This window comes from Desmodus rotundus, chromosome 5 (assembly GCF_022682495.2).
Source record: "Desmodus rotundus isolate HL8 chromosome 5, HLdesRot8A.1, whole genome shotgun sequence".
Lineage (NCBI taxonomy): Eukaryota > Metazoa > Chordata > Mammalia > Chiroptera > Phyllostomidae > Desmodus > Desmodus rotundus.
In genome coordinates this window covers 120,028,386-120,053,318 of record NC_071391.1, presented here as the reverse complement: position 1 = coordinate 120,053,318, position 24,933 = coordinate 120,028,386, and the positions used below count along the sequence as shown (strand labels likewise).

The following is a 24,933-nucleotide window of genomic DNA, read 5'->3' as shown; positions in this document are numbered from 1 at the left end:
CACAGGGGTCGGTGTCCCTGACCCCCACGTTGTCCAAGGGTCAACTACATTTATAGTCTCGTAGTTGCTTCTCCACATGCTCTTATGGATAAGCCCCCACTGGGACTGCTCAGCAGCAAACTGACTTCTTACCAAGGACCACAGATGAGATGACGACATCCTGACATAACTTCATCCTTGGAGCAAAACTATTTCTAAAATTTTTTTTGTCTCTTTAACGAACAAGTGGATTAAAACAATTTACTTGTCATAAACAAATGGATTTGAAATCATATTACACCAATGCGTAACAAATGGTGTTCATTTTGTAATATGGATTCTATTCTTCCCAAGAAATATTTTCATTGCCATTTTATAATTCAGAGTTAAACAACGTCCCCTCTTAAGTACTGTTAAGAGACCCAATCAAATCAGGGGCCCTAAATTAGATTGTGCATTCACTACCTTGCTGGTTAAATACATTAAGAACTGTGAGCTGTTTCATGAACATCAGGGCATTTAGTTGGAGAGTGGAGGGTGCTCTTGGTCCTGGGGATTCCCAGCTTCGGCCCAATTCTTGATGAAGACAGAGCAAGGCTCCTTGGGAGAGGGGACTAGTGAGGAGGGATGAAGGAGAGGAGAAGAGGGAGTAGGGAGGAATGGAGAAGGTTCATTATACTAGATATTGAGACCTCAAGGTTCCTGCCTCACCTATGCCAGTAACTCGCTGTCCCTTGGCCTCTCTAGACATCATCTTCCTCAATCTGAAAAACAAGTCAGATAGATTAGATGATCAATTACATTCTTTCCACCTACAATTCTAAATCCAGGACATTCTAAGCAGTTTAACCAAGGTGACTCACTCGGGGCCACGCCCAGATGGCCTGACCTTCGCCAGCACTCCCTGCAGGGTGTGCAGGGTGCTTTAGCTCCACCCACCCACCACGAACCCCAGTGCGTCTGCCTCTGAGACCGCGGGGACGCGCGGCGCGCGCTCGAGGCCACGTGACCCGTGGGCCGCGAGGGCGCGCCCGAGCTGCCATGGCGGCGGGGCCCGGAGATCCCAGTTCCGGGCCTGCTGCGGGCGCCCGCTTCTTCTGCACCGCGGGCCGCGGCTTGGAGCCCTTCCTGATGCGGGAGGTGCGGGTGCGGCTGCAGGCCACGCAGGTGAGTCGGCCTCGCTGCGCCCTGGAGGGACGGAGGGAGGCCCTGCCGCAGCCCACCTCCCCGCCAGGGTCGGTCTCGGACCCGGGCAGGCGACGCGACCCACGCCGTCGGCCGCGGTGGCCGCAGCCCCCACCCTCGCAGTTCACGGCAGGTCTTCCCGTTGCTCCTGCAAAGAACCGCCAGTCGTGTCTCCCTGCACGTCAGTCACGGCCGAAGTCTTTTAAAAAGGGGGTCGAAGCAAGTTATTTCCTGGATTCTTTAAAAGAAAGTGTTTGGCAGTGCCTATAATTAGAGTTAGACCTGTCAAAGTTAGAACCCTTTCTCCATCCTTTAAACACAAATGTAGTCTTCAGGTTCTGTTACTTGACTCTTGCCAGTTTCCTGGCGGGGATGGCACGTCTGTATTTTGTTGGGAGGACGAAATGATAACGGGTGTGTAAAGTACACCTCAAACACACAGTAAATGGTCGCTAGAGAAATACTCTTGGAGGCCTCAGTCCAACTTTCAGAGAAAGTTACTAGTTTCTGGTATTTGTAAGTTGTTAATTTCAGTGATGAACAAGGGTTTAAACCTCAGTTTGGGTTCATTTAGGATATGCGGGTCTGGGTTCTTGAAAGCAGAGAAAAAGGTGTAGCAAAAAGCCGTCAGTGTGCTGATGGGTGACCTGACGGTGCACAGGACGTGGTATTGGAGAAGGGAGGCTTGTGGGATGAAATCCAGGGCCGGTTCCTCCCTTGTTGGAAGCCCACAGAAGTGGCTTCTGCAGTCAGAGGGTGGCGTCGGAGGAGGAGAGAAGAGGTCACTAAATGGCATCCGTGGGCTTGTTAGACTACCTGCCATGGGTGGTTTTGGTCGCAGACTTTAATAGAGTGTTGGATGTAGCTAATATAATAACAACTGCTAACACCAACCATTTAATATATGTCAGGCCCATGTTCTTGGGTGCTTACTCTGTATTCGCCTCCTTAATTTTCACAACAACCCTACGAGGTAGGCTTCACATTTAACAGAAAAGCAAAATAAATCATAGGTAAATCCAATAAATTATTCAAGTCATGTAACAGAAATGGCAGAGCTGGGTTTTGAACCCAGGCTGTCAGGCAGGCTGCCTCCTGGGTCCAGTCCTTGACCATCTTGTGGCCATGACATAATGCTGTACTATTTTTTTTTAATGTTAACTTAGAGTTCGTGGTATGAGAAATAGAAGGTTTGAGCCAATCTGGGTATATGTCACATTATTAGGAAAAAGAAAGACCCTGCCTGCTTGTTCTCCATCTTCTCTACAGACAAAATGAGATTGGGCAGGGTGGGGGCAGGGGGGCTATGTATTTTAATCACAGCAGCAAAATTCAATTAACTGTAGGGAAAAACTTTTGGGCCATGAGAACAATTAAATGCCAAGAGACCTGGGGATTTCCATATGTTGACGTTGTGTGTTTTAAGGGTAGATTTGCCCGGAAGTGGTCTCTGAACAGGTAACCTCCGAAATTCCATTCCAGTTTCTCTAATACGAAGCGGATTCTCAAAGTGAAGGCAATTCTGAAATAATAATGGTAGCACCTAACGTTTATGGAGCACGTAAAGTGTGTCAGACAATCTATGTACATGTTGTAATTTAAATCTCAGAAGAACCCTAGGCGACAGTTCGTTCTCACCGCCATTCTACAAGGACATAAAGAGAAAACTGATGTGAATGGTGGAACTGGCACTTGTCTCTGAATCTCTCCAGCTTCGAAGCCCATGTGCTCTGTTTACCACTGTGCCGAAGTTTACCATGGGAAACTGCGCCGGAACCCTGCGTGTAGGTTGTTCTGTAACAGCACCATTGTAAGAAGTGTATGGGGGCTTCAGAGCCCAAAGCGTGTTCAAATCTTACATCGTCCTTTAATAGATGTGTAAGTTGGGGCAAATTACTCAACTTTCTGAGCCCCACTTTCCTCGGCTATAAAATACAGATGGAGATGATAATACCTACTTTAAAGGATTACTGCATTCCTTGAGACAGAGATCCCATAGCACACGGAGCATGGTGTACGGCAAACAGTAGGTGCTCAATTAAACATGCCCACAGAATGAGTTGCACAGGAATATTTAAAATCATGCTCGCGATGATGAGAGAGACTGTTAGAAACTTTGGTTTGCTTTAAGAAAATTAATAGTGTAAATTCTCAATACAAAACATTAATTCAGAAGTGATTGTGTAATTTTCCAAAGTAATCACTCTGTTCTGATCAGTGTTTTTCCGATTTTAGTGAACATAAGAATCACTAGGGAGCTTGTTGAAAATGCATATCCCTAGTTGCCAGCCCCACAAGGTAAGCCCAAGGTGTTTGCATTTTAACTTGTAAATTCTCTCCCCTCAGGTGCTTCTTCTGACTGGGTATTCACTTTAGGTTTTTATCGTGAAGAATTTCAAACATACACACAGGCAGACAGAACATTATGATAAACCTTCCTCATTGACCAACCCATGGTGAATTTTGCCCCATTCACACTTCCTCCACTCCTCAATCCATGTTATTTTGAAGCAAATCCCAGACATCATTTCCTTTGTCAGTATTTCCCTATGTATCTATAATATTAGGACTCTTTATAGCATAATATATGTAGTATAATATTAAAAAGATAATACACACAGCTCTTCTTAAAAATATAAGCCACAGTATCATTATCACATCTAAAAATTAGTAATTTCTTGTCCTCAAATATCTAGTCACTACTCAGATTTAAACTTTCTCCTAAATGTCACTTCTTTTTAAAGTTTGTGTATTTAAATCAGGATTCACCACACGTTGTGATTGGCTGGTAAAAGTCTCTTTTTAATCTACACATTTCCCTCCTATCTCTCTGTTTTCCCAGGGCAGTTTGCTTGTTAAAATGCTGGGTTATTTGTCCCAGAGTCTAGAGCAGGGGTCAGCAAACTTTTTCTAGAAAGGGCCAGAAAAGAAATATTTTAGGTTTTGTGGATCAAAAATGTGGGATGTTTTTAGGGCTTTGTGGATAACATTGTGTTGCATATCCCTTTAAAAATGCCAAAACCATTCGTAACCCAACAGGCCTGGTTTTCTGACCTCAGGTACAGAGCTGTGTGTTCCCTGGGGTCATCTCTAGCTGCAGTGGTTATTTAAATTAAAATTCGATAAAATTTGAAAAATTACTTTCTTAGTTGCACTAGTCCAATTTCAAGTGCTCAGAAGCTACATGTGCTGGAGGCAACTGTATTAGCGCAGTTATGGAACGTTTTCCTCACCACGGAAGGTTGGTAGACAGCGCTGCTGGAATTCCCCCGGTCGCGGTGTTGCCGGTTGCGTGTCCAGGCGTAGTTTAACCTGGTCCTCCGTGCTCTGTAGTTCCTGTCAAGTGGAATCCTGTAAGTTGTATCCAGAGCTTGGTCAGATTCCGGTTTGGGGTTTTACCTCCTGGTGGTAGGGCGAACTTCTTTGTAGGCTCCTGGGTCTTTTTAAATATTTATATTATATAAATATATGTGTTTTAAATATAATATACTTATATAATGTCTATTTTATATATAGACGTAATATAGTTTTTACTCATTTTCTTTTTAAGAAATGTATTGGGAACAATTAAACTTTACTTTGTAACAGTGTTTAATGTATTAAATACTTCTATTTATTATAAGAACAATAGTAGGAACAGTGATTTTTAATATCAAACTCAATAGGGTAGACGTGTTCTGAATGCCAGCTAGCCAGAAAGACCTCGTCAGGTGATTCCTCGACCTGTATAAACGCACAGAGCAAAGACTATTGGCCCAAGTGAACAAGCCGATCAAGTTTATTTTGTGAATGAGGTCACGGGGGTAGAAGGTACTGGGCCAGAACTAAGCAGATAGTCTGCGTATTTCATTTAGTGGGATGCTTGCATACAGTTGCTTTTTTGAAGATTCTAGGCATTCCTTTTAGATTGGGTGGCTTTTTAAAAATTAAGTGAAATATATTTTTTTAATTCTGTTTTCTAAAATGAACCCAAACATCTCACACACCACCTCAACTCTTCCCTTAGGACTTTTAAATTAATTCTGAAACTAACTGGCATCTTGTAGAATCAGGAAAACTTTGGTGTCTCCCTATATTACTATACATTTTACCTATACTTAAATTCCATCTTTGTGTTACACTTGAATCCATGAATTTTAAAAGAAAGGGAAGAATGCTAACTGCTTAGATATGCTGGCGCATAACAGCTGTTTTTACTTTAATAAAGGCTGTTATTTTATCTTTGGAAGTGTTAGACATGAAACCAGCTGGTTTTAGACACTTGGTTATGATTTCATTCCAAGTGGAATAAACAGATGGTATATATATATAAATTTTCAAGTTGCAAATATTAGGATGAAATATTCTAAAATGCTACATTTCTCCCTAACTATTGTAATTGAGTACCATCAGTTACAAGCAATAAACTAAGGAAAAAGAGTAACAGCAGCTTCAGCCATTTTTGAAATCATAAGTACCAAGATCCATTCTCCCTGCTGCTTGAAGCTGTAATACTGTATCTTCATAAAGGGCAAACCATTGAAGTGCTTTCATATTTATGATTATGTCATGTCCACAGTGACTGTTTTACAGTTTAGTAAACTACTTCTAATGATATGCGTATTAGTTATGAAAGAGTAGACCTTATGTTGATTCTTACACAAAGAGAATAATGTTGGTTTTGATTTTGTGAAGGTATTTAGCACATTAAAGCATCAACACATATTATTTTTATGATTTGACCCTAAATAAATTCAATCTCATATGTCTTCTTAATTAAATTGATATTCAGTTACATTCTTTTTGAAAATCTTTCCCCTCCCCCTGCAAAAAAAAACAATTTTAGAAAAACTCATTGTATGTAATGTTTCCCTAGATGTTCAACTAAGTGGACAAAACATAAAATCTTTGTACAATTAGGTAACTGTAAATATATAGTTCACTGGCTACTTAGATTAACATCACTAGTCTGGATGTTGTATCCATTTATTTGTTTATAGGACCTGAACCTTAAAACCGTACATTTTCAGTGAAGTATTCATTTCACTTCCCCCAGAATCTTGTCAAGATATTTTATGTCCGTTACTTGTTTTATGGTGGCTTTAATGTCAGAGAACATAAAAATATAAAATTTTAAACATGTACTTTTTAAAACTTTGTTTTAAAGTTCTAAGCATTTTGAGGTATATATTGAGTTTGGACTTTAGTGGAAAATGTCACCTTTGTAATGAGGAAGAAGTAAATTTTCGAGCTTGTTTTAGCTGCTTCATTATCCCCTTAAATATTGATTCCTCAATTTTCTTTTTATTCCCCACTTCATCTTCCTTAGTCAGCTGCATTGCTGGTATCTAAGCTATTTGGGCTTTCTTTTTATTTATTTTTCAAGCTTTATTGAGCTATAATTGACATAACATTGTGGAAATTTAAGGTATACAGTGTGTTAATTTGATAAATTTATATATTGCACAATGATTACTACCATAGCATTAGTTAATGCCTCCACCTGTCACATGATAACCATTTATTTTTTTGGTGAGGACATTTAAGACCCACTGTCTTAGCAACTTTCAAGTGTATAATTCACTATTATTAGCTATAATCACCATCCTGTCCAGTAGATCCTCAGAACTTGTTAAACTTGTAACCAGAAGTATTTGGGTTTTAATTGGTGACAACCTGGGGCTTCTTCAGCAAAGATTTTTTTTCATCAACATAGAATGGTAACCCCAGAAATTACCATCCAAAAAGCTTACTTAAACCAGGTCAGATAAGAAAAAACTTAGAGTTCAAGTTCCCATTGAATGGGAGCTGCCTAAACACATGGGATACCCCGAATTCCCTGATGCTTCACTTCTAGAGATGCGGTAGAACCGTGTTAGTCAGCCCATGGCCACCACTGAAGGGAGAATTTCAAGACAGTCCACATCCATCCTGAGTTTAAGGGGGCTGGGTTGACCCAAAAAAGGTTTCGAATTCCATAGGTGTTGAGCACTATTTGCCATACTGCCGAACCCGATTAGACTCCCCCTGAGTTGATGCTCTTTTCATTTGCCTTTCTTCCCTGTCCTTTACCTTGTAGCTACCTTGTCTCCAAAGCCCGTTTCTGTTCGATGCATATTTCTTGCTTCTATCCATTTTTCAGTTCCCACGGCAAGTGTCTCATTATTTCTACGTCAGTAATCTACTTCGCCCTCCAGCAGCATCACATTCTACACTCAGTCCTTCATGCCTCTTCCAAAGTAATTTTTTCCTACCAACTAATTTGGTGCTGTCAGTTTTCATCAAAAGTCTTTGATGGTCGACCATTACCATGTCTGGTTCTCCCTTTCATGGCCATTTCTCAGGCTGGCCGGAGCTACACCATCCACCCGCCTGACGTTCTCAGTCAGCATAACACAGCAAGTGCGGCCGTGCTGACCTTCGGTGTAGGTTAGGGACGCATTAGAATCCCTCTTCCCAGAGCTTGTAGGATTCTCCTCCCAGACTTTTACTGATGATGCCCACTTTCCAACAGTGTGTGAGGTTTAGCAACATAATGTTTGTGTCCTATTGTTCCAGTGTGTGTACACACAAATGCACACCCACACCCTACAAATGGGGGCGTGACATAGTAAGATTATGGTCTTGGTCATTGACTGTGTGACTTCTTACAAATTGTTTAACCTAGCTAAGCCTCAGTTTTCTAACCTGTAAAATGAGGGTGCTAAAATCTACCTGAGAGAGTTGTTATAAAGATGAGGGGCAAAAAATGTATTCAGAATGCCTAGTGTAGTGTCTGACAAATACTTAGATACTTCAGAAATGGTCGTTTTTATTATTAATCTAGATGCTATGTTTGAATTCATTAAGGGGGAAAAGGGAAATGGTTCTTATTCTACATTAAACTACATTAATATCTATTTTTCTGTCTCTAGGTTGAATATGTTTCAGGAAAAGTTTTTTTTACCACCTGCTCTGACTTGAATATGCTGAAAAAATTAAAATCTGCAGAAAGATTATTTTTACTGATCAAAAGGCAGTTTCCGTTTAATGTTTCTTCTGTAAATAAAGGTACAGTATATTATACCTGTTGCTTTTATCCACACGATATATTGTGCTCCAGAGTTTTCTGCTTGATAATTAATAAGTAGCCCTTTGACATCTGTAAGATTCATTCCTACCTGTGGGACCATTAGTTGTATACTTTTCTATATTTTCTGAATGTCATCACCTGACTGTGTCTCCTCTCTTCGCAATACGCTGCCTAACTTCCTGAGGCTCCCTAAGTCACCTTCATTTTGAGAATTCTGACCAGACACCTTCTCTACAGATATGGACGGTCAGTTGCATTTATCGAGATGGGGGACATGTCATAACCCAAAATGTATTGTCTCGATAAATTGGTTGAAACTGTCACCTTGTAAATTTAACTAGTGAGTGATATAAATGGAAAAATGCTGTGTAGTAAAATTGCCTATATCAGGGACCTTAAATGTTTGAATAAACTTTTAACCTTTTATAAAGCATTAGAGTTAAAGGGGGCTTAAGAGATTTTCTGTTTTTATAAATATGTGGCTGAAATAATTTAAGGATCTTGATAAAAGCAACAAATTCCAGACACTGCTGGATTAAACATTGCCTTAGCTTCATTTTGATTGCTGATTCCCCACAAGAGATCATGTGAGCATGTAGTCTATAATAAATTGTATCAAGAAAGTTACAAAAGGCAAGAAATCAAGACAAGGCAGAAACAATTATTTTAAAACAAATACTAAGACATTATACTGTGGGGTCAATATAATTTCATTCCAATATTCCATACACGTTATTAGAGAAATATAGCGTAATTACTCTTGGGTCTTCTTGATAACCCTTGTTCCTCCAGAAAAGATTACATTATGTTAACTATGCTGGCAGGCCCTAAGTTATGAATGGGTTCTGTACCTAAGGTGTTACTTTATGGAAGCTCCTCTCACGGTGTGCACTAGTACGGTATGGTCTAAAATAGTCTCAAAATTCAGTTGCTCTGTTTCTGAGATCTGTGTTTTGTAATTTATTTTTTTTCAACTGAATTTTATAGGCAAGATCAGCATTATTTCAGAGATTGATACACACTCTAGGTCTAGGCATATGTTGAAGAGATGCACATATTATCATAGGACAAATGATCTTGCTAAAGCATATGATAATCCTATAAGAATTTTAAAGTAGTTTTGATATTTAGTATGGAATATAAGAATGAACCTTATTTTGCACATTATTCTTGTATTGAATGATATAAATTTCAGATGAAAGTGAAGTAATTCTTCATATATTAGTTTAAAAAAACTTATTTTATAAAAATAAAGATAATGGAATTTTGGGGTGATGAATGTAATAGACTGTCTTTAAAGTTTCAATATAAGATGAACTGAGATTTTATTTATTTAGGAAAAATATATAATGAAATGCAAAGACTTGTAAACGATGATCCTGAAAGTTGGTTGAATGTCATTTCAATTTGGAAAGATCTTCTTGAACTTGATGCAAAAAAGAAAAGACTTCCTCAAAGAGATGCTAACCTACTAAAAAGAAAACTGGGAGAAAATGACACCATTATCACTAAGAAATTAAAAGCAGAACAAATGCAAAAGACACAAGAGAATAGGGAATGCCAGCTGGAAAAACACGTAGAAGAGGAAACGCTGGAACAAGGAGGATTTCTCACCAACAGAGAAAAATCGCAGCTAGACGAACGTCAGGGTGAAGCAGCGGAAGCAGCTGGCACCCCCGGCCAGAACGGCTTGACTTTCAGAGTGTCCTGTCGCTGCAGAGGAGCCTTGGCAAAAGCCTTTTCTGCACAGGTACGCTCCCCTCCGAAGTGGGCTTTCACTTCCTAAAAACAATTAACTACTCTTTAGATTTAAAATGAGATCCGAACCTTTCACAGAATAAATAATAAGGCTCAGGCAGATAACCAGGCCTAATATCATATAATTAAATCTCTTTAAAAATGCATTTTCCATTTTAACTTTACGTCAGATGCTTAATGGGAATAGTATGCCATTCCGTGTACTTATCTCCTTTTACTTTCTCCCCAAAAGTTTTCTTAAACTTACAGGTGTCTCTCGCATTTAGAAATCCTGACATGGTCCAAAGCTTTCTGGGTTCTCCCGAGTTCAGTTCTGTGTGTATTGAGTGAAGACTCTGCACCAGGCCCCGTGTGTGGTTGTCACTAGAACCCAGACTGCAAATATATAAATACACTCAAGGTCTCAACCATCTAGGGGAGGGTGAGCACTACAAGCAGGTTCCTTCAATAAACTGTTATCAGTTGACCCCTACAAAGGTCAGTGATATAAAGAGTGTATGTGTGGGGGTTCTTTGGACAACTTTAAAATCAAACCCTAAAGTTTGAGGCTAATTCTACTGATCTGGTCATTTTAAAGCATATAGGCTTGGAGTAAGTAAAACAGTTCATCTTTTCCAGCTTGCATCCATTTCCTAAAACCCAGCATGGCTTTATTTACCAGGTCACAATCTGGTTATTTCATATCTCTAAAAATTACAAAAATAGAGGTTACACATGAGTAGATGTTAATGCCATAGAATGTTTGGAGGGTGGGGGCGAGGGGGTAAAAAAGGCAAAATGCAGCCTTATTGCCTTGAATAGAAAGTTTTGTAGTATAATATTATAATACTGTAATTTTAAATCCCCATCACATAATCAGACTTGGTTTCCTACTAGCTCTGTTAGTTTCCACTTATATTTAAGCTTAAATTTTTATTTATAATATTCTTATCTTTTCTATAACTTGCTGCTTTTCCAGGAGGTAGGAAGAATAATTGGAATTGCTCTCATGAAACAGTTTGGATGGAAAGCAGATTTGAGGGATCCGAATGTAGAGGTAATGAATGTTCATTTTATTTTGAATGCTTATAACCTAATTCTTTAAAGACAATGTCAACTAATCTACTGTACTTTTCAGTTTTGCTTTAGAGTTTCAAAAAGCCTGTCTACATGGATCCAGCAGTCTGTTTTTCTGTAACAGAACAGTGCAGATAATTTTGCTAGTAGTTTTCAGTGTGAAAATGTCTTATCCAAATAAAATGTTTTGGAATGGAATTGTTTTGTCACAGTTGAGCTAAAAAGCAGTTATTATAAGGTTGCGGAGATGCTCTCTACAATCATTGTAGTACATAACAAATCTCTATAATAAAAGATTCTAGCAAATGTTTTAAAAACATAGAAAACAAAAAGGGTGCACAGAATTCAATAATGTGTTAAAAGTGGTTTTGTTAGGGTTGTAGGATATATTTTTCTTTTTCTCTGTTTTTTAAAATTAATGAGGTTACACTATTTTTAATTGGAATAAAACACAACATATGGGAAAATGAATGCTGGGTACCAAAAATATTCTTCTCTGTTTTTTAAGAACCATCTCATAACTTTGAATAGGTAGTTTAGTTATTTTCATAATTCATTAATTTATTGTTATATAGCTTTAAATGGAGTAATTGCTGGCCAAATCAGAACATTTAGTGTTATTTTATTTTTTAATTCTTTATGTGATATTTTTCACTTTTAAAAAGTAATGCCTGGTGTATATCTTTTGTTCCTGTCATGCAAGTTACTTTGACCTCAAGAATGTTTTGACATAGGGTGTCTTCCTTTCACCTCCCCCTTCTGCTCCCTGGTTTCCTCCTCTTCATCTCCCTTTAATTATCTCCCTGTCCCAGGATCACAGTTTTCCATAGTTTAGCTCAGAAATAAATACAGCTAACTTAATTCCTATCAGCCACTTAATGCAATTAATGTTAGCTATTATTGGTAGAAGTGATCAACACAAAACAAAATGGGCAACACTAAAATCAGAGGACTTTAAGCGAAGATGGAGGGGTAGGTAGATACACTGTGCCTCCTCGCACAACCAAAAGAAGGACTACAAATAATTTAAAAACAAAAAACAACCAGAACTGCCAAAAAATCAAACTGTATGGAAGTCCGACAACTAAGAAGTTAAAGAAGAAACATTCATCCAGACCAGTAGGAGAGATGGAGATGGGCAGCCGGGGTGAAGAGGACCCCACGTACAGCGCCATAACTCATCGATGTGTGTTGACCCATCCTGGCGAATACCTGAGGTTCTGCCTCTTACTACGTAACAGGTACACCAACACACACACACACACACACAATGACCCAAATGAAAGAACAGATCAAAGCTCCAGAAAAAAATACAACTAAGCGATGAAGAGACACACAACCTATCAAATGCACAGTTCAAAACACTGGTAATCAGGATGCTCACAGAAATAGTTGAGTACAGTCGAAAAATAGAGGAAAAAAGGAAAGGTATGAAAAGTGAAATAAAGGAAAATGAACAAGGAACCAACAGTGAAGGGAAGAAAACCAGGACTCAAATCAATGTTTTGGAAGAAATAAACATTCAACCAGAACAGAATGAATAAACAAGAATTCAAAAAAATGAGGAGAGGTTTTGGAACTTCCAGGACAACTTTAAACATTCCAACATCCGAATCATAGGAGTGCCAGAAGGGGAAGAGGAAGAGCAAGAAATTGAAAACTTACTTGAAAAAATAATGAAGAACTTCCCCAATCTGGCAAAGAAAATAGACTTTCAGGAAGTCCAGGAAGCTCAGAGAGTCCCAAAAAAGTTGGACCTGAGGAAGCACACACCAAGGCACATCATAATTACATTACTCAAGATCAAAGGTAAGGAAAGAATCTTAAAAGAAGCAAGAGAAAAGAGACACTTACCTACAAAGGAGTTTCCATAAGACTCTCAGTTGATTTCTCAAAAGAAACCTTATAGGCAAGAACGGGCTAGAAAGAAGTATTCGAAGTCGTGAAAGGCAAGAACCTACTCTATCCAGCAAAGCTATCATTTAGAATGGAAGGGCAGATAAAGTGCTTCCCAGATAAGGTCAAGTTAAAGGAGTTCATCATCACCACGCCCTTATTATATGAAATGTTAAAGGGACATATTTAGGAAAAAGAAGATCAAAAATATGAAGAGTAAAATGACAACAAACTCACAACGATCAACAACCGAACCTAAAAAAACAAAAAACAAAGCAAACAACTAGAACAGGGACAGAATCACAGAAATAGAGATCACATGGAGGGTTATCAGTGAGGAAGGGGAAGGGGGAGAATGGGGGAAAAGGTACAGGGAATAAGAAGCAAAAATGGTAGGTACAAAATAGGGGGAGGTTAAGAATAGTATAGGAAATGGAGAAGCCAAAGAACTTGTATGTATGACCCAAGGACATGAACTAAGAGGTTGGGGGGGGATGCTGGTGGGAGAGGGTGTACAGGATGGAGGGGAATAAAGGGGGGGAATGGGACGACTGTAATAGCATAATCAATAAAATATACTTTAAAAATATTAAACAACTCACCATTAAAAAATAATAATTAAAATCACACAGTAAAATTTGTGACCAAAATTGACAGAAAAATCAAGTCTTAACAAATTTTGTTCTGCAAAATAACAGAAAAATTCATAGGGGAAGAAGCTATTATTAATAACATTTGATATATAAAAATATCAGTGTATCATATCTTTAATATAAATTTTAAATAGAGAATTAATCCCAATAAAGAATTTTGCTGATGTTGAATAATGTAAAAAATTGGAAACTTTACCTCTGGTGATCAAGGAATTAAATTGACTAAAAGGAGTTCATTCCAGATCACTTTTCTTGATGAAAATTTATGAGTGTTGGAATAATCCTGATTAAACTGCATATATGAAAAAAACCTTGGGGTGAAAGCATTGGGGTTCAAGTGCTCCTGAGTTCAAACAACAGAATTAGAATATTCCATAAACTTCATCAGACTACAAAAGTGAGATTCTGACTTTTATAATTTTGGGCTACTATTTATAATGAGACATTCAAATCCTCTTTATGATAATAAAGATAATAGAGAGGAGGAAGCTCACCTAAGACAGTAGAGAGAGAAGGTCACCCTTGCTATAATATATCTGACCTGAAGAGAGTTTTCTGTTACACCAAAAATATGTAACCTCTGATAGGCCTGTGTGGCCTCAACTCTTATTTGAGGTTAAAATTAGGGGGGATTTAGGAAGTCTTCCCTAATCCCAATGCTGAAAAGTCTGATCCAGTTATGATAATTCAGAGAATCTTTGGGAAGAAAGTTAATATTGAGTTCTTCATAACGTGAATCTCCATATAATTTGTATACCAAATTAACCTCAAATTTTTCTATGAAATGTACTTAAAACTTACTCCACCTCATCTCAAGAAAAACATTATGGAGCATTTTTCCATATATATCACATAAGGCCTTGTTTGGTTCAAAATGGAAGTTTTCAACTTATCAGTATTTTGGTGATGCATTTCCTGTTCCATTCTGACTTACGTATTTGTTCTTTCAGATCTTTATACATCTAAGTGACATTTACTCTGTCATGGGAATTCCTGTGTTCAGGTATATATTATATTCCAAGCTTCAGGTTCGTCCCTCAGGAGAGCTTGTAAAAGTAAGAACTTTATGCTCTTCATTTCCAGGGTGAAACATTGATATGACAGAGGGGGCTAAAGGCAAAGCATTCGAGTTCTTCACTTTAACCAGTAAAGCGTTTTCATGAAGCTTAGTGGGTATGATTTGACCTGACCAGTTAAAGCTATGAAAGCTTTTATCACAGTAATTCACTGATTCTATGATTCGTACTTAAAATTATATCTAATTATTTCTCTTATTAAGTGATTTTCACCACCCCATATTTAAGCTGAAATTTTTAGTGTGTTGGCATCTTGGAATTTTAAAGTAGAAAATACGGCATAATTCTTAAAATTCATCTTGAACATTAACTGTGTACAGCTCTGCCACACTATACACATACAGCATAGTGGATAAGAACTGTGGGCTTCAGTTCTGCCTCTGAACAGATTAACTGCAAGTTTTGGCAGATTATCATATTTCTCCACTACACAATCAGGATAATAATGCTACCTTCTTGATTGCTTTGTGGGTGGGCTTACATGAGATAACCTACATGAAAATGCTTGGTACTATTTCTAGGATACAGTAAGTGTTGAATAAATTTCAACTGCTTTATTTCTGAAACTGATCAGCAACTAGGGAGGAAAAGGAGAAACATTTATTAGACTAAGATTAATCTATTCAATTAATTTCTGTTGAAACACTTAATGAATACTTAGTATATGCTAAACATTACGCTAGACATTGAAGGTAAGGAAGATGGTTGTTAAATTCAAGGAATTCAGTTTGGTGGTGGAACAGATAGGCAATCATTGCTTGGCTAGAGTCAGAAGAGGGGACCTATCTCTGGTGGAGGGTGGTAAGCACAAGAACATGGAGGAGAATCCCTTAATGAATCACTTAGATGGAGAAGGGAGGAGTATCACTTACACTGAGGGTAAGTGGAAGGGTGCCTCAAATGGACAAGAGGAGGAGAGGGCCTTACAAGCAAGGATTTGCATGTGCAGAGGCGTGCAGGAATGAGAAAGCTCGATTTACGTAGGGACAGCAAGCGGTTTCAGTGTAGACGGGACACGGAACACACAGAGTGGCAGAAAATGAGACTGAACAATTGGAAACAAGTCGTGAAGTGTCTTGTAAGCTGTGCTGAACAACTTGGATTTTATTCAAATGCAGTAAGGATTTGAAGCAGCAGAGTGATGGGATCAAATATGTGATTTCTGAGATATTAGCAAGGAAATGATATCTTTAAATGAAAGGGAAATAAAAAGAAAAGGGAGGTTTAAACTCTTACAATAGTTCAGGCAATGAATGATGAAGAGCTGGACTGTGAGGCAAAGTAGGGGATAACAAAAAGGAGGCCAGGGCCTCGATAAAAAGTCAAGGAGTCCAGAGTAAATGTCAGATACCGGATTTGGGCGTCGGGACAACTAGTAGGTATTGGGGTCACCCACTGAGACAGGAAATGTGGGGAAGAGTGTGTTCAGTGAACAGTGTCTGAGTAGATACTTCAAGTCCTAGCTCAGGAGTTCAGGTGACAAGTCTAGGCTGGACATGTAGATTAGGGTACCCCATATATAGATGGAAAGTGGCCCAAAAAGTGAAGAAAAGTATCGACATATGAAATACAGTGAAAGGGGTATGCTCAGAGTACACCAGTTGAATTTGCAATAGTCCAGGTAGGTAAAAAGTGTGAAAAGACACACTAAAAAATAAAAATTTCACCCTGACTGGTGAGGCTCAGTGGACTGAGCACCGGACTGAGCCAAAGGGTCACGGGTTTGATTCCCAGTCAAGGCACATGCTTGGGTTGCAGGTCAGGTCCCCAGTAGGGGGCACATGAAAGGCAACCACACATTGATGTTTCTCTTCCTCTCTTTCTCCGTCCCTTCCCCTCTCTCTAAAAATAAATAAAATCTTTAAAAATAAATAAATAAAAATAGAGATCTTGGATTCAGGTGACAAGTCTCAGCTAGAAATGTCGATGAGTGTCTTCGTCTTGATAATAGATGGTATGTACGGGAATAGAAAAGAGATGCATGTATGTGGGAAAAGGATCAAAACCACATTTATTTTCATATTATGTAAAAGTCAACTCAAAATCTGATTAAAACACATTAGCCAGATTCTATGAAAGTAGAGAAATATTTTTATTTTCAAGGACTTTCTTTTTTTTAAGGTTTTATTTATTTATTTTTACAGAGAGGGGAAGGAAGGGAGAGACGGAGAGAAACATCAATGTGTGGTTGCCTCTCACACACCCCATACTGGGGACCTGGCCCGCAACCCAGGCATGAGCCCAGCCTGGAATCGAACCTGTGACCCTTTGGTTCACAGTCCTGCGCTCAATCCACTGAGCCACACCAGCCAGGGCTCAAGGAGTATATTTCTGAAAAAATTCTTCTCCTAAATAATTTTAGTAGATTGATAAATGGGCCCTTTTGTTGAAGTAAAAGCAGAAAATTTGTCCAGGTTTATGAAAAATAAGAACACATTCACTTTAGTCACATGCTAACAGGGTTGGCTTCCATAAATAAAACCTCTATTGGTAAAAATATACATATAATTGTCAAAATTTTCAAAGTTTATCTATATAAACCCCTGATACTCAAAGAGGCACTTAGCAATATATGGACAAAGACAGTTTTCCATGCCTATTTCAGTGCCTAGAGTGAGAAATAATCTCAATTCTGGTTTTAACTAATGTGTCTCATAGCAAGACAGTTGCCAAGACTAGCCTGTAGTATCAAAACTCACTGATCAAAATATTTCTAGTCATTCCACCTGCAAAGTTTATATCCCAGATTCTAAATCTATGAATATAGTACTGTCTGAATATGAATTATTTTTATTTTTTAATCCTAGCCTGAGGATGTGTTTTTTTCTTACTGATTTAGATAGGGAGGAAGGGAGAGAAACATCGATCAGTTGCCTCCAGTACACTACCCAGCTGGGGATCAAACCCGCAGCCTAGGCCAGCTGGGGATCAAACCCGCAGCCTAGGCATGTGCCCTGACCTGGAGTGGAACCCGTAACTTTTTGGTGTATGGGACGTCACTCCAAGCAACCGAGCCACCTGGCCAGGGCAGCAATGTGAGTTATTTTTTGAAAAACCTTTAAAAAATCAAACTCCCATGGGTTTACCATGCAAAGCTTCCTCATTGTAGCAGTAAATATACAATTATACTGTTTTATTTGAAAGGGATACTTCATCTAATTGTAAGATTTTAAGAGGCTTAAAATAAATACACAAAAAAACAGGGTAACTTAAAGTCAAAGATCAGAAACAAAATGAGGAAAGCGATGGGGTTTGGAGAACACTGTGACTCTGAATATCCAGAGAGGAGCCCTCTTAGTGGGTTTGAAACAAGCCTACCCCCAAAACAATCAAGCAGTGATTTTTGAAATCATGCCTTCATATCTTAGCAACAAATTGTGTAAATGAAATAGAAAAGTGCATTGAGATTTCTAAGGTAATGCTCATTCATTGCAGTAGACACATAGAAATCATATTTAAAATTTTCTCCCAAATCTGGAACCACTGATAGTAGCACTGATGAGGTAGAGGGTGAAGCGCGAAGGCATCCGTGAAGCAGACCAGAGAACGCATTTGGGAGACGTCTGCTTCGGTGCGATGTCGTGCTCCGTCCATCTTTGCAGAAAGGTGCAAATGAGCAAGCAGCATATTTACACAAGGGCCTTTTTACAGAAAACATATTTCAAGGGTTAGCATCCATCCAGTCCTTCCTCCTATACTACATCTTCGTCACAAAACAGCATATTCTTCTTGATGACTCCAGATCAGCAAACAAAGGGTCACTTGCATGTGGGAAAACAGGGAAGTATTTAAACACTTGTTTAAAATTTCCCTCATGTGTTATTAAACTTTATAAGTTAAACACAGAAGGGTTTAAATTTCCATCATTTAAAAATTTTACCTTTCTAAAGCACCGCACCACCTGATTAAACAAGGTGCCAAGTTCAGAAGGTATTTTTGTAATAAGGTTAAACACTCCCCAACTTAGGGAATACTTCAGTGTGTGTCGTATGAACATGATAAGGTGATTCTCAGACATGGGCAGGTTACTCGTTTTTATCTCTGTCGGGTTCTTCTCTAACGCACAGCACTAGTGGATATGTCCTCAGGTCCTTCTTTCCTTGCAGGGCTCCCTTGGCCAGCCGGGCGTACATCAGGACGGCGGGGCTGCGGTCTACCGTGGCCTGGGCGATGGCCTCCGTCGCTGAAATTAAGGTAAGGAAAATGTTCCTATTCTTATTATTATGATAGTGAGGTCCTTTCCATAATTAACTGACACAGTCTCTTACTTATGGGCATCTTGGTTGCTTGCTTTTTTTTCCTTTTCTCTTTTTCTTTTATCATGTTCTCTTGCTGTTTTTTGTTGCTGTTTTTTGTTGCTGTTTTTGTGGTTGCCATCACCCTTAGGAAGTTCTGCGGTGATGTTTTTATATATTGTTGAACTTCTGAGAGTATTTTGCCTATGAAAAAGCTAAAAGGATAGCCACATTTTATTCTTTCTGACTTTTGGGGTCGCAGTCACATGGGTTGTAAAACCCCTGCTTCTTAAAATTTAACTTTTTTCCTGTGACCAAGATCTCGATCATTTTTTGGAAATGTTCCATGGGCATAAGAAAGAAATTGTATTTTGTAATCAGTGTCCTCTGTATCTTTGCTTACTGTTTTACTATCTGCTTAATTTTGAAAGGCATTTGAAATATCATTGACACTTTTTAAGCTTTTGGATTTTTATTGGCTGCCTTATTCGGCCGCTCTGTGGGTTGCTACGTACACACACGTGTCTGCTACTGCTTCATCGTGGGTTGTGCCTTCCGTTATTACATACGTTCTCTTTATCTGGAGTAGTGCATTGAAACCTAAATGTCACCCTGTGTTATTACTGTTTTCACTCCTTTCTTTTTCTTCGCATTGGCCTGGTATTTCTGGACCCTCCCTTATTGTCAACTTTGTGTTTTGCGTGCTCTCTGACGCGCACACGGCTCCGTTTGTGTCCCGCTCTGATGGCCTCGGGCTTTCGGAGAAAGAGTTCAGTACTGTGACACTCACCTGGCTGTGTTTCTCCTGTTTTACTCTGTTCCCCACTTCTTACAGTTTACTCTTTTCATTTCTGCTAGCCTGACCAAGTTACTTTGCAGCCATTTCATTTTTCTCCCTGAGGTTGGAGATTGTACCTTATTGTTCTAGCCCATGAACGGTTCCCTTTCCCAGCTCTCTCAATTAAACACACAGGACTGCACTGTTATTTTACAAGAGATCTACTTCTTCCTCTGACAAGACAGTGTTTATACCCAGACACTCTCATCTTCCCCTTCTTCCCGATCATGAGAGGAGACCTCTAGGTTCTGTTTCCTGTCCTCCTCACCCACCCTTACTCCTCCTACAGTGAGACCTTAGAAACATTGTATCTTCTTTCACTCCCGACCCCCAACTACTAGATTAGCCTAAATCATTGATCATGTATCAGATTTCCCTGAAAGTGTATCTTGTCTGTTTCCAAAGTTCTTATTTAGCACTGATACTACCAGCCTGCCCCTACTCCTTGGTAGAATTGGGAGCAACACACAGGTTCCTGGGCAGGCGCACAACGGCATACTGCAGAGGGTGTCAGTCCTCACCACGGGCCGTCACGTCGCCTCTCCCCGGGCGGGCTCCCTGCTCTGGTCTCCTTACTGCTGGGTTACGGTCTTCCCGTGAGTACTGTCCTCACACGTGGTATTGTAGTAATAAGCTATCTGAGTTTCTGTGACCCTCCCGTCTCTTCCTTCCATCCTGGAGTGTCCATCTCAGCTTGAGTTGCGGTTCTTTTCTCTCAGCTGTCGGTTTGTGCCGTCTGTCCCGTTGTCTTTTTGCTTCCGGTGTTAGAGCCGAGTCTTCTGTGCCAGAGTGATTGTCTTTTCCTTTATCGCCACCGTGTTCGTTCTGCTCAGAAACTGGTAAGACTTCTGTCTTTAGTCCAATAAGGGTCAGGATTGTTGCCAGAATATGCTTGTGTGTCTTTTCTGTTCTGCTCATAACGCAGGAGTCTGACTGCCTGGATTATAATTCTGCTCCACCGCTCGCTGACTGGGAAACTTTGGGCAAGACACTTAACATCTTCGTGCCTCAGTTTCTCATTGCAAGATGAAAAGGATAATTTCATAAGGTCATGTGAGAATCTAATGAATTAGCATTTGTCAAGTGATTAGAACAGTGCCTGACATAGAAAATGTATATTAACTACTGCTATAGTAATAATTATAGTTATAATAATTATTTGGAATCTGTAATGATTGTAAAATTTTTATTATTATTTCTCTAGCTCAGCCACTTTTTCTCATTATTTAATTATTATTACCTCAACTGCTTTGCATTAGAGACTTTAACCTAAGTAGTCTCTTTCCTGCTTCTGAAATTCCCCCAACCCCCTCCTCCCTCCCTCTCTCTCTCTCTCTCTCTCTCTGTCTCTCTCTCTCTCTCTCTCTCTCTCTCTCTCTCTCTCTGGACATTTTGGTCCTTTCCACTAGGTACCCTCTGGCAGAGGGAAACCTGACTGTCCACTGAGCACTCTGCTTCCTCTATGGACAAATCAAGGGACCACTGGGCCTGGAGGTGGGGTACGTGTCCTGTTCACCCCTCATTGTTCCTTCTGCCCAAAACCTCTCAATGCCTTTGAAGCACATGCCAGCAGATTATTGCAGTTATATGCAGATCTCTTCCTATCATTCCTCTAAGAGTAGGCCATTATTCCTGTTACAATTCTTTATGATCTCACAGTCCACTCCATAACCTGACCCATCAAAGTTTTGGCTTCCTTACCTCTAATGATCTGCCTTAGGCACATCCTGGACCTTATCATACTCAGAAGGGGATGCCTCCCAAAAATTTCACTCTCACGAAGCCTGCTCTTAACCACCTTCTCTTTCCCGTTCACATCCTCCAGCACCCTAAGACAGTTCGGTACCCCTAGGGACCTCCAGCCTTTGACCCTACCACTGCCCAGTACTTACCACCTGTCCTCATCCCTCCATCACAGCTTGGATTTCATTTTCTACCATTATAGTCGTTTCCTTGCCCACACTTTTAACTCTCTTGATTCTTATTTGACATAAATATTCACCATGATCTCCTCACCAAATCTGCCGGCGTACCAGAATCTGCGCCCACTTACCTTGCCTTATTGCCATTCCAACACGTGAATCGCCCTGGTTGTAGTCCACTGCTTGTGGCCTGGATTCCAGTCCCTCTTACCTACTTACGGACTTGCTGTTGGGCTGTTCTCATCAGCAGGAACACTTGCTATAATATCTTGGAACTTTAAAAAGTAATCTTCTCCTGAACCCCGTTCTCTGTTTCCTTTTGCAGAAAAACTCTTGAAACTAGCTGTCCATACTTGCCACCCGACCTTTCTTCCTCCTCCTCTCACCTGCGCCCCCCCTTCAGGCTTCCGTCAGCAATGCTCCACTGAAACCGCTCATCTCCCACTGAGCCCGTCAGCGCTTCGCCACCAGCAGCACCCTCCTTCTTGAAATGGTTTTGTCCGCTTTGTTTTGGGAACATTACACTGGGTTCTCTTCCTACTTGAACACGTGCAGCTCTCGGCACGCATGGCTGAATGGTCATTACCAAACGTCTGTACTTACGAGACCATCCAGGTCCAACCCATAGACTATCTTCTGTTCCGACGTCCCTCACTTCTGTATGCCTTATCCAGTTCTGATGCCTTAAATACCCTGCGTAAACTGACACTGACTGCTCCCACATTTGCACCTGTAGCCCGAACCTGTCCTCTCAACTCCAGACTCCTGTGCCCAGTGGCTCACTTGGTCTCCACAGGTGGCCCAGGAGGTATCTCAAAATGAGCATGTCCAGAACTGTACTCTTGTCTCCTTTGAAGCTTCTCCTCCCGAAGTCTTCCCATCTCAGTAACCGGCACCTCTCCTCCTCCAGTTGCTCAGGTCAGAAACTTTATGCATCTCAGGCCGCTGCCGTTCTTTAGCACTCCATATCCAATCCACCATGTTGGCTCCACCTTTAAAACATATTCGGAATCCAACCACCTCTCACCACCCCCACCAGTACCACTCTTAATTTAAGCCATCGCCTGGATCCCCTGAGTAGCCTCCCTATTAACACTCTTGCCCTTCTGTTCTATTCTCACAGATCATCTGGAATGATCCCTTTGGAATGTAATGTCTTGTTACTTCCCTGCTTAGGACCCTCCGATAGTTTCCCCTCTTTCATAATAGAACCAGAACCCTCACAGTACCTACCAGATCTGACACGTGACCCCCAGAATGGGAGTGGTTAGTGTTTTTCTCCAGACTTCCTGTTCTCTTCCCAGGGGCAGACAGGATTACACTTTCCTGGCCCCTTGTAATTGGGTGTGTCATGTGACTGACATGCTTTAGCCGGTTAAATGTTGGTGAACATATGTGTCACTTGCAGATGGTTCCTTTAAATCCTAATGCATATATTATCATGCTGTACATGACAATTTAGAATGCATAAATTGTACGTGCTGAACCACATGCTGAACACCTCTGCGTAGTGATGGCAGTGTACCAAATGGTGACATGTGTTCAATGTGACTCAGAGTAAGGAGCAAAAGCCCTAGGTGCCCTACTGTGGCATGTATCATGAAGTTTCATGCTGTTTAAACCTCTAAGATTTGGAGCTTGTTACATGCAGCATAAACCAGCCTGCCTTGATGGACTTGCCCGCCTGCCTCTCTGATGTCATCCCACACGTTCCTCTCGCTCGCTGTGCTTTGGCCCCGTCCCGCCTGATCTTTACACAGGCCAAGCATATACTTGCCTTGAGCACTAACTACCTGAAATTCCTGAAGGGTAAACAGGAACCTGTAGTCTTAAAATACTGACTCCTCAAGGTTTATGTTCCTTTCATAATACCCTAGTATAGTAGACTGGATAGCACCAAATCAATATTTCTGTCCCCAGGCTGGTGCACTTGTTTTAGATCCAATGTGCGGACTTGGAACAATACTTCTGGAAGCTGCTAAAGAGTGGCCGGTGAGTTCTCAACTTTGTAAACTAAGAAATATATTTACTTTAATTGGTATATGTATGTTTACTTAACAATTATTTACAAGTAGATTATCTTTTGGGGATTATTAATTATATGAATCACTATTTACTATTGTCAAATGGCTTATGAAGGGTTAATTAAGTTGCTATGTTTTTTAATAGTCTAATAAATTTAGCACAATGTAATGCCAATGATTAGTCATGACAGATTGTGCTGATCCCCAAATTCTGTAGTCATTTGTAACTGTAAAATGTTTTAACAGATTTTAAATTTTTAACAGAAATTTTTGCTATTGAACATCATTTTAAAGAAATCCTATGAATCTGTTTCAACCTGGATTAACACACCTATTGATTGCACTTTCATCATCTGAGAAAATGGCAGTAGGATTTCTTAACTACAGAAAATTTCTGATGGTTTTATTTATACTTGAAATGTGGACTCCTTTCCTCACAGGACGCGTGCTACGTGGGTGCTGACGTCAGCGACTCGCAGCTGCAAGGGGCGCAGGGCAATCTGAAAGCTGCAGGCCTGCAGGATAAGATTGCGTTACTTCAAGTCTCTGTCGTAGGTAAGATGCGGGAAGTGCACACCTTTGGAAAAGTGAACTTATGTAAATATCTTTAGAATTGTAATATAAAAGAAGACTCACTTCCCGTATAGAAAGAGTGAATTGTTTATACCTTGTAATCTATTGGTGGGGCTAATACTCAGTGTACTTACTTCCAATATTATAATGGTACCTTTTTTATTTTTTGAAAGATTCATGATTGGGAACAACATTTATATAGTTTTCCTAAGCATTTAAGTCAAACCATGCCTTCTTAAGATCACACAGTGTTTATTTTCTTCACTAATTTGGCTCTACCTTCGTTGATACCCATGAATCCCTTGTTCAGCATTGACGGGTGTGCAGATGGCACACCTATTTACTATAGTAAGTGGAGGCATGGACTTTAGATTCAAAGACACTGAGGGTAAATTCTGGCTCCACCATCGTTTCTAACTGCATGTCCTTCAGCAAAGTCCTGGACCTCTCTGCACTGTCTCACCTATAGTGTGAAGGTAACACCTTCTTCCTAGAGCTGCGCTGAGGGTTTATCACATGAGCGCACACTGTCCTGTACCAAACACACCACCTGAATTACAGACCTGTACGCACGGGGGCGTTCAGCACGCTGGTGCACTCCCGTCACGACTTGCGTCTCTGCGGAATCACTGCCTTCACTCTCTTTGTGTGCTTGTGTGAAAATAAAGTAACATTCACTTTATTTTG

General features: G+C 40.1%; 1 protein-coding gene across 4 annotated transcripts in view; it reads left to right on the top strand.

Annotated features, from left to right (window-relative positions):
- Nucleotides 1–1,001: 1,001 nt before the first annotated feature.
- Nucleotides 1,002–24,933, top strand: part of THUMPD2 (THUMP domain 2 tRNA and snRNA guanosine methyltransferase) — a 35,271-nt gene continuing 11,339 nt past the window's right edge. The window contains exons 1-9 of one of the 4 annotated variants that reach the window (XM_053924688.1): nucleotides 1,028–1,146; nucleotides 4,314–4,517; nucleotides 8,058–8,193; nucleotides 9,553–9,965; nucleotides 10,932–11,009; nucleotides 14,529–14,581; nucleotides 18,761–18,848; nucleotides 23,570–23,641; nucleotides 24,114–24,228. In XM_053924688.1, coding sequence (XP_053780663.1) covers nucleotides 8,109–8,193; nucleotides 9,553–9,965; nucleotides 10,932–11,009; nucleotides 14,529–14,581; nucleotides 18,761–18,848; nucleotides 23,570–23,641; nucleotides 24,114–24,228 — 904 coding nt within the window. In that variant the 5' untranslated portion in view covers nucleotides 1,028–1,146; nucleotides 4,314–4,517; nucleotides 8,058–8,108. Of the gene's footprint in view, nucleotides 1,147–4,313; nucleotides 4,518–8,057; nucleotides 8,194–9,552; nucleotides 9,966–10,931; nucleotides 11,010–14,528; nucleotides 14,582–18,760; nucleotides 18,849–23,569; nucleotides 23,642–24,113; nucleotides 24,229–24,933 lie in introns of all 4 variants that reach the window. The other 3 variants (XM_053924686.1, XM_053924687.1, XM_053924689.2) reach the window with 3 other exon arrangements.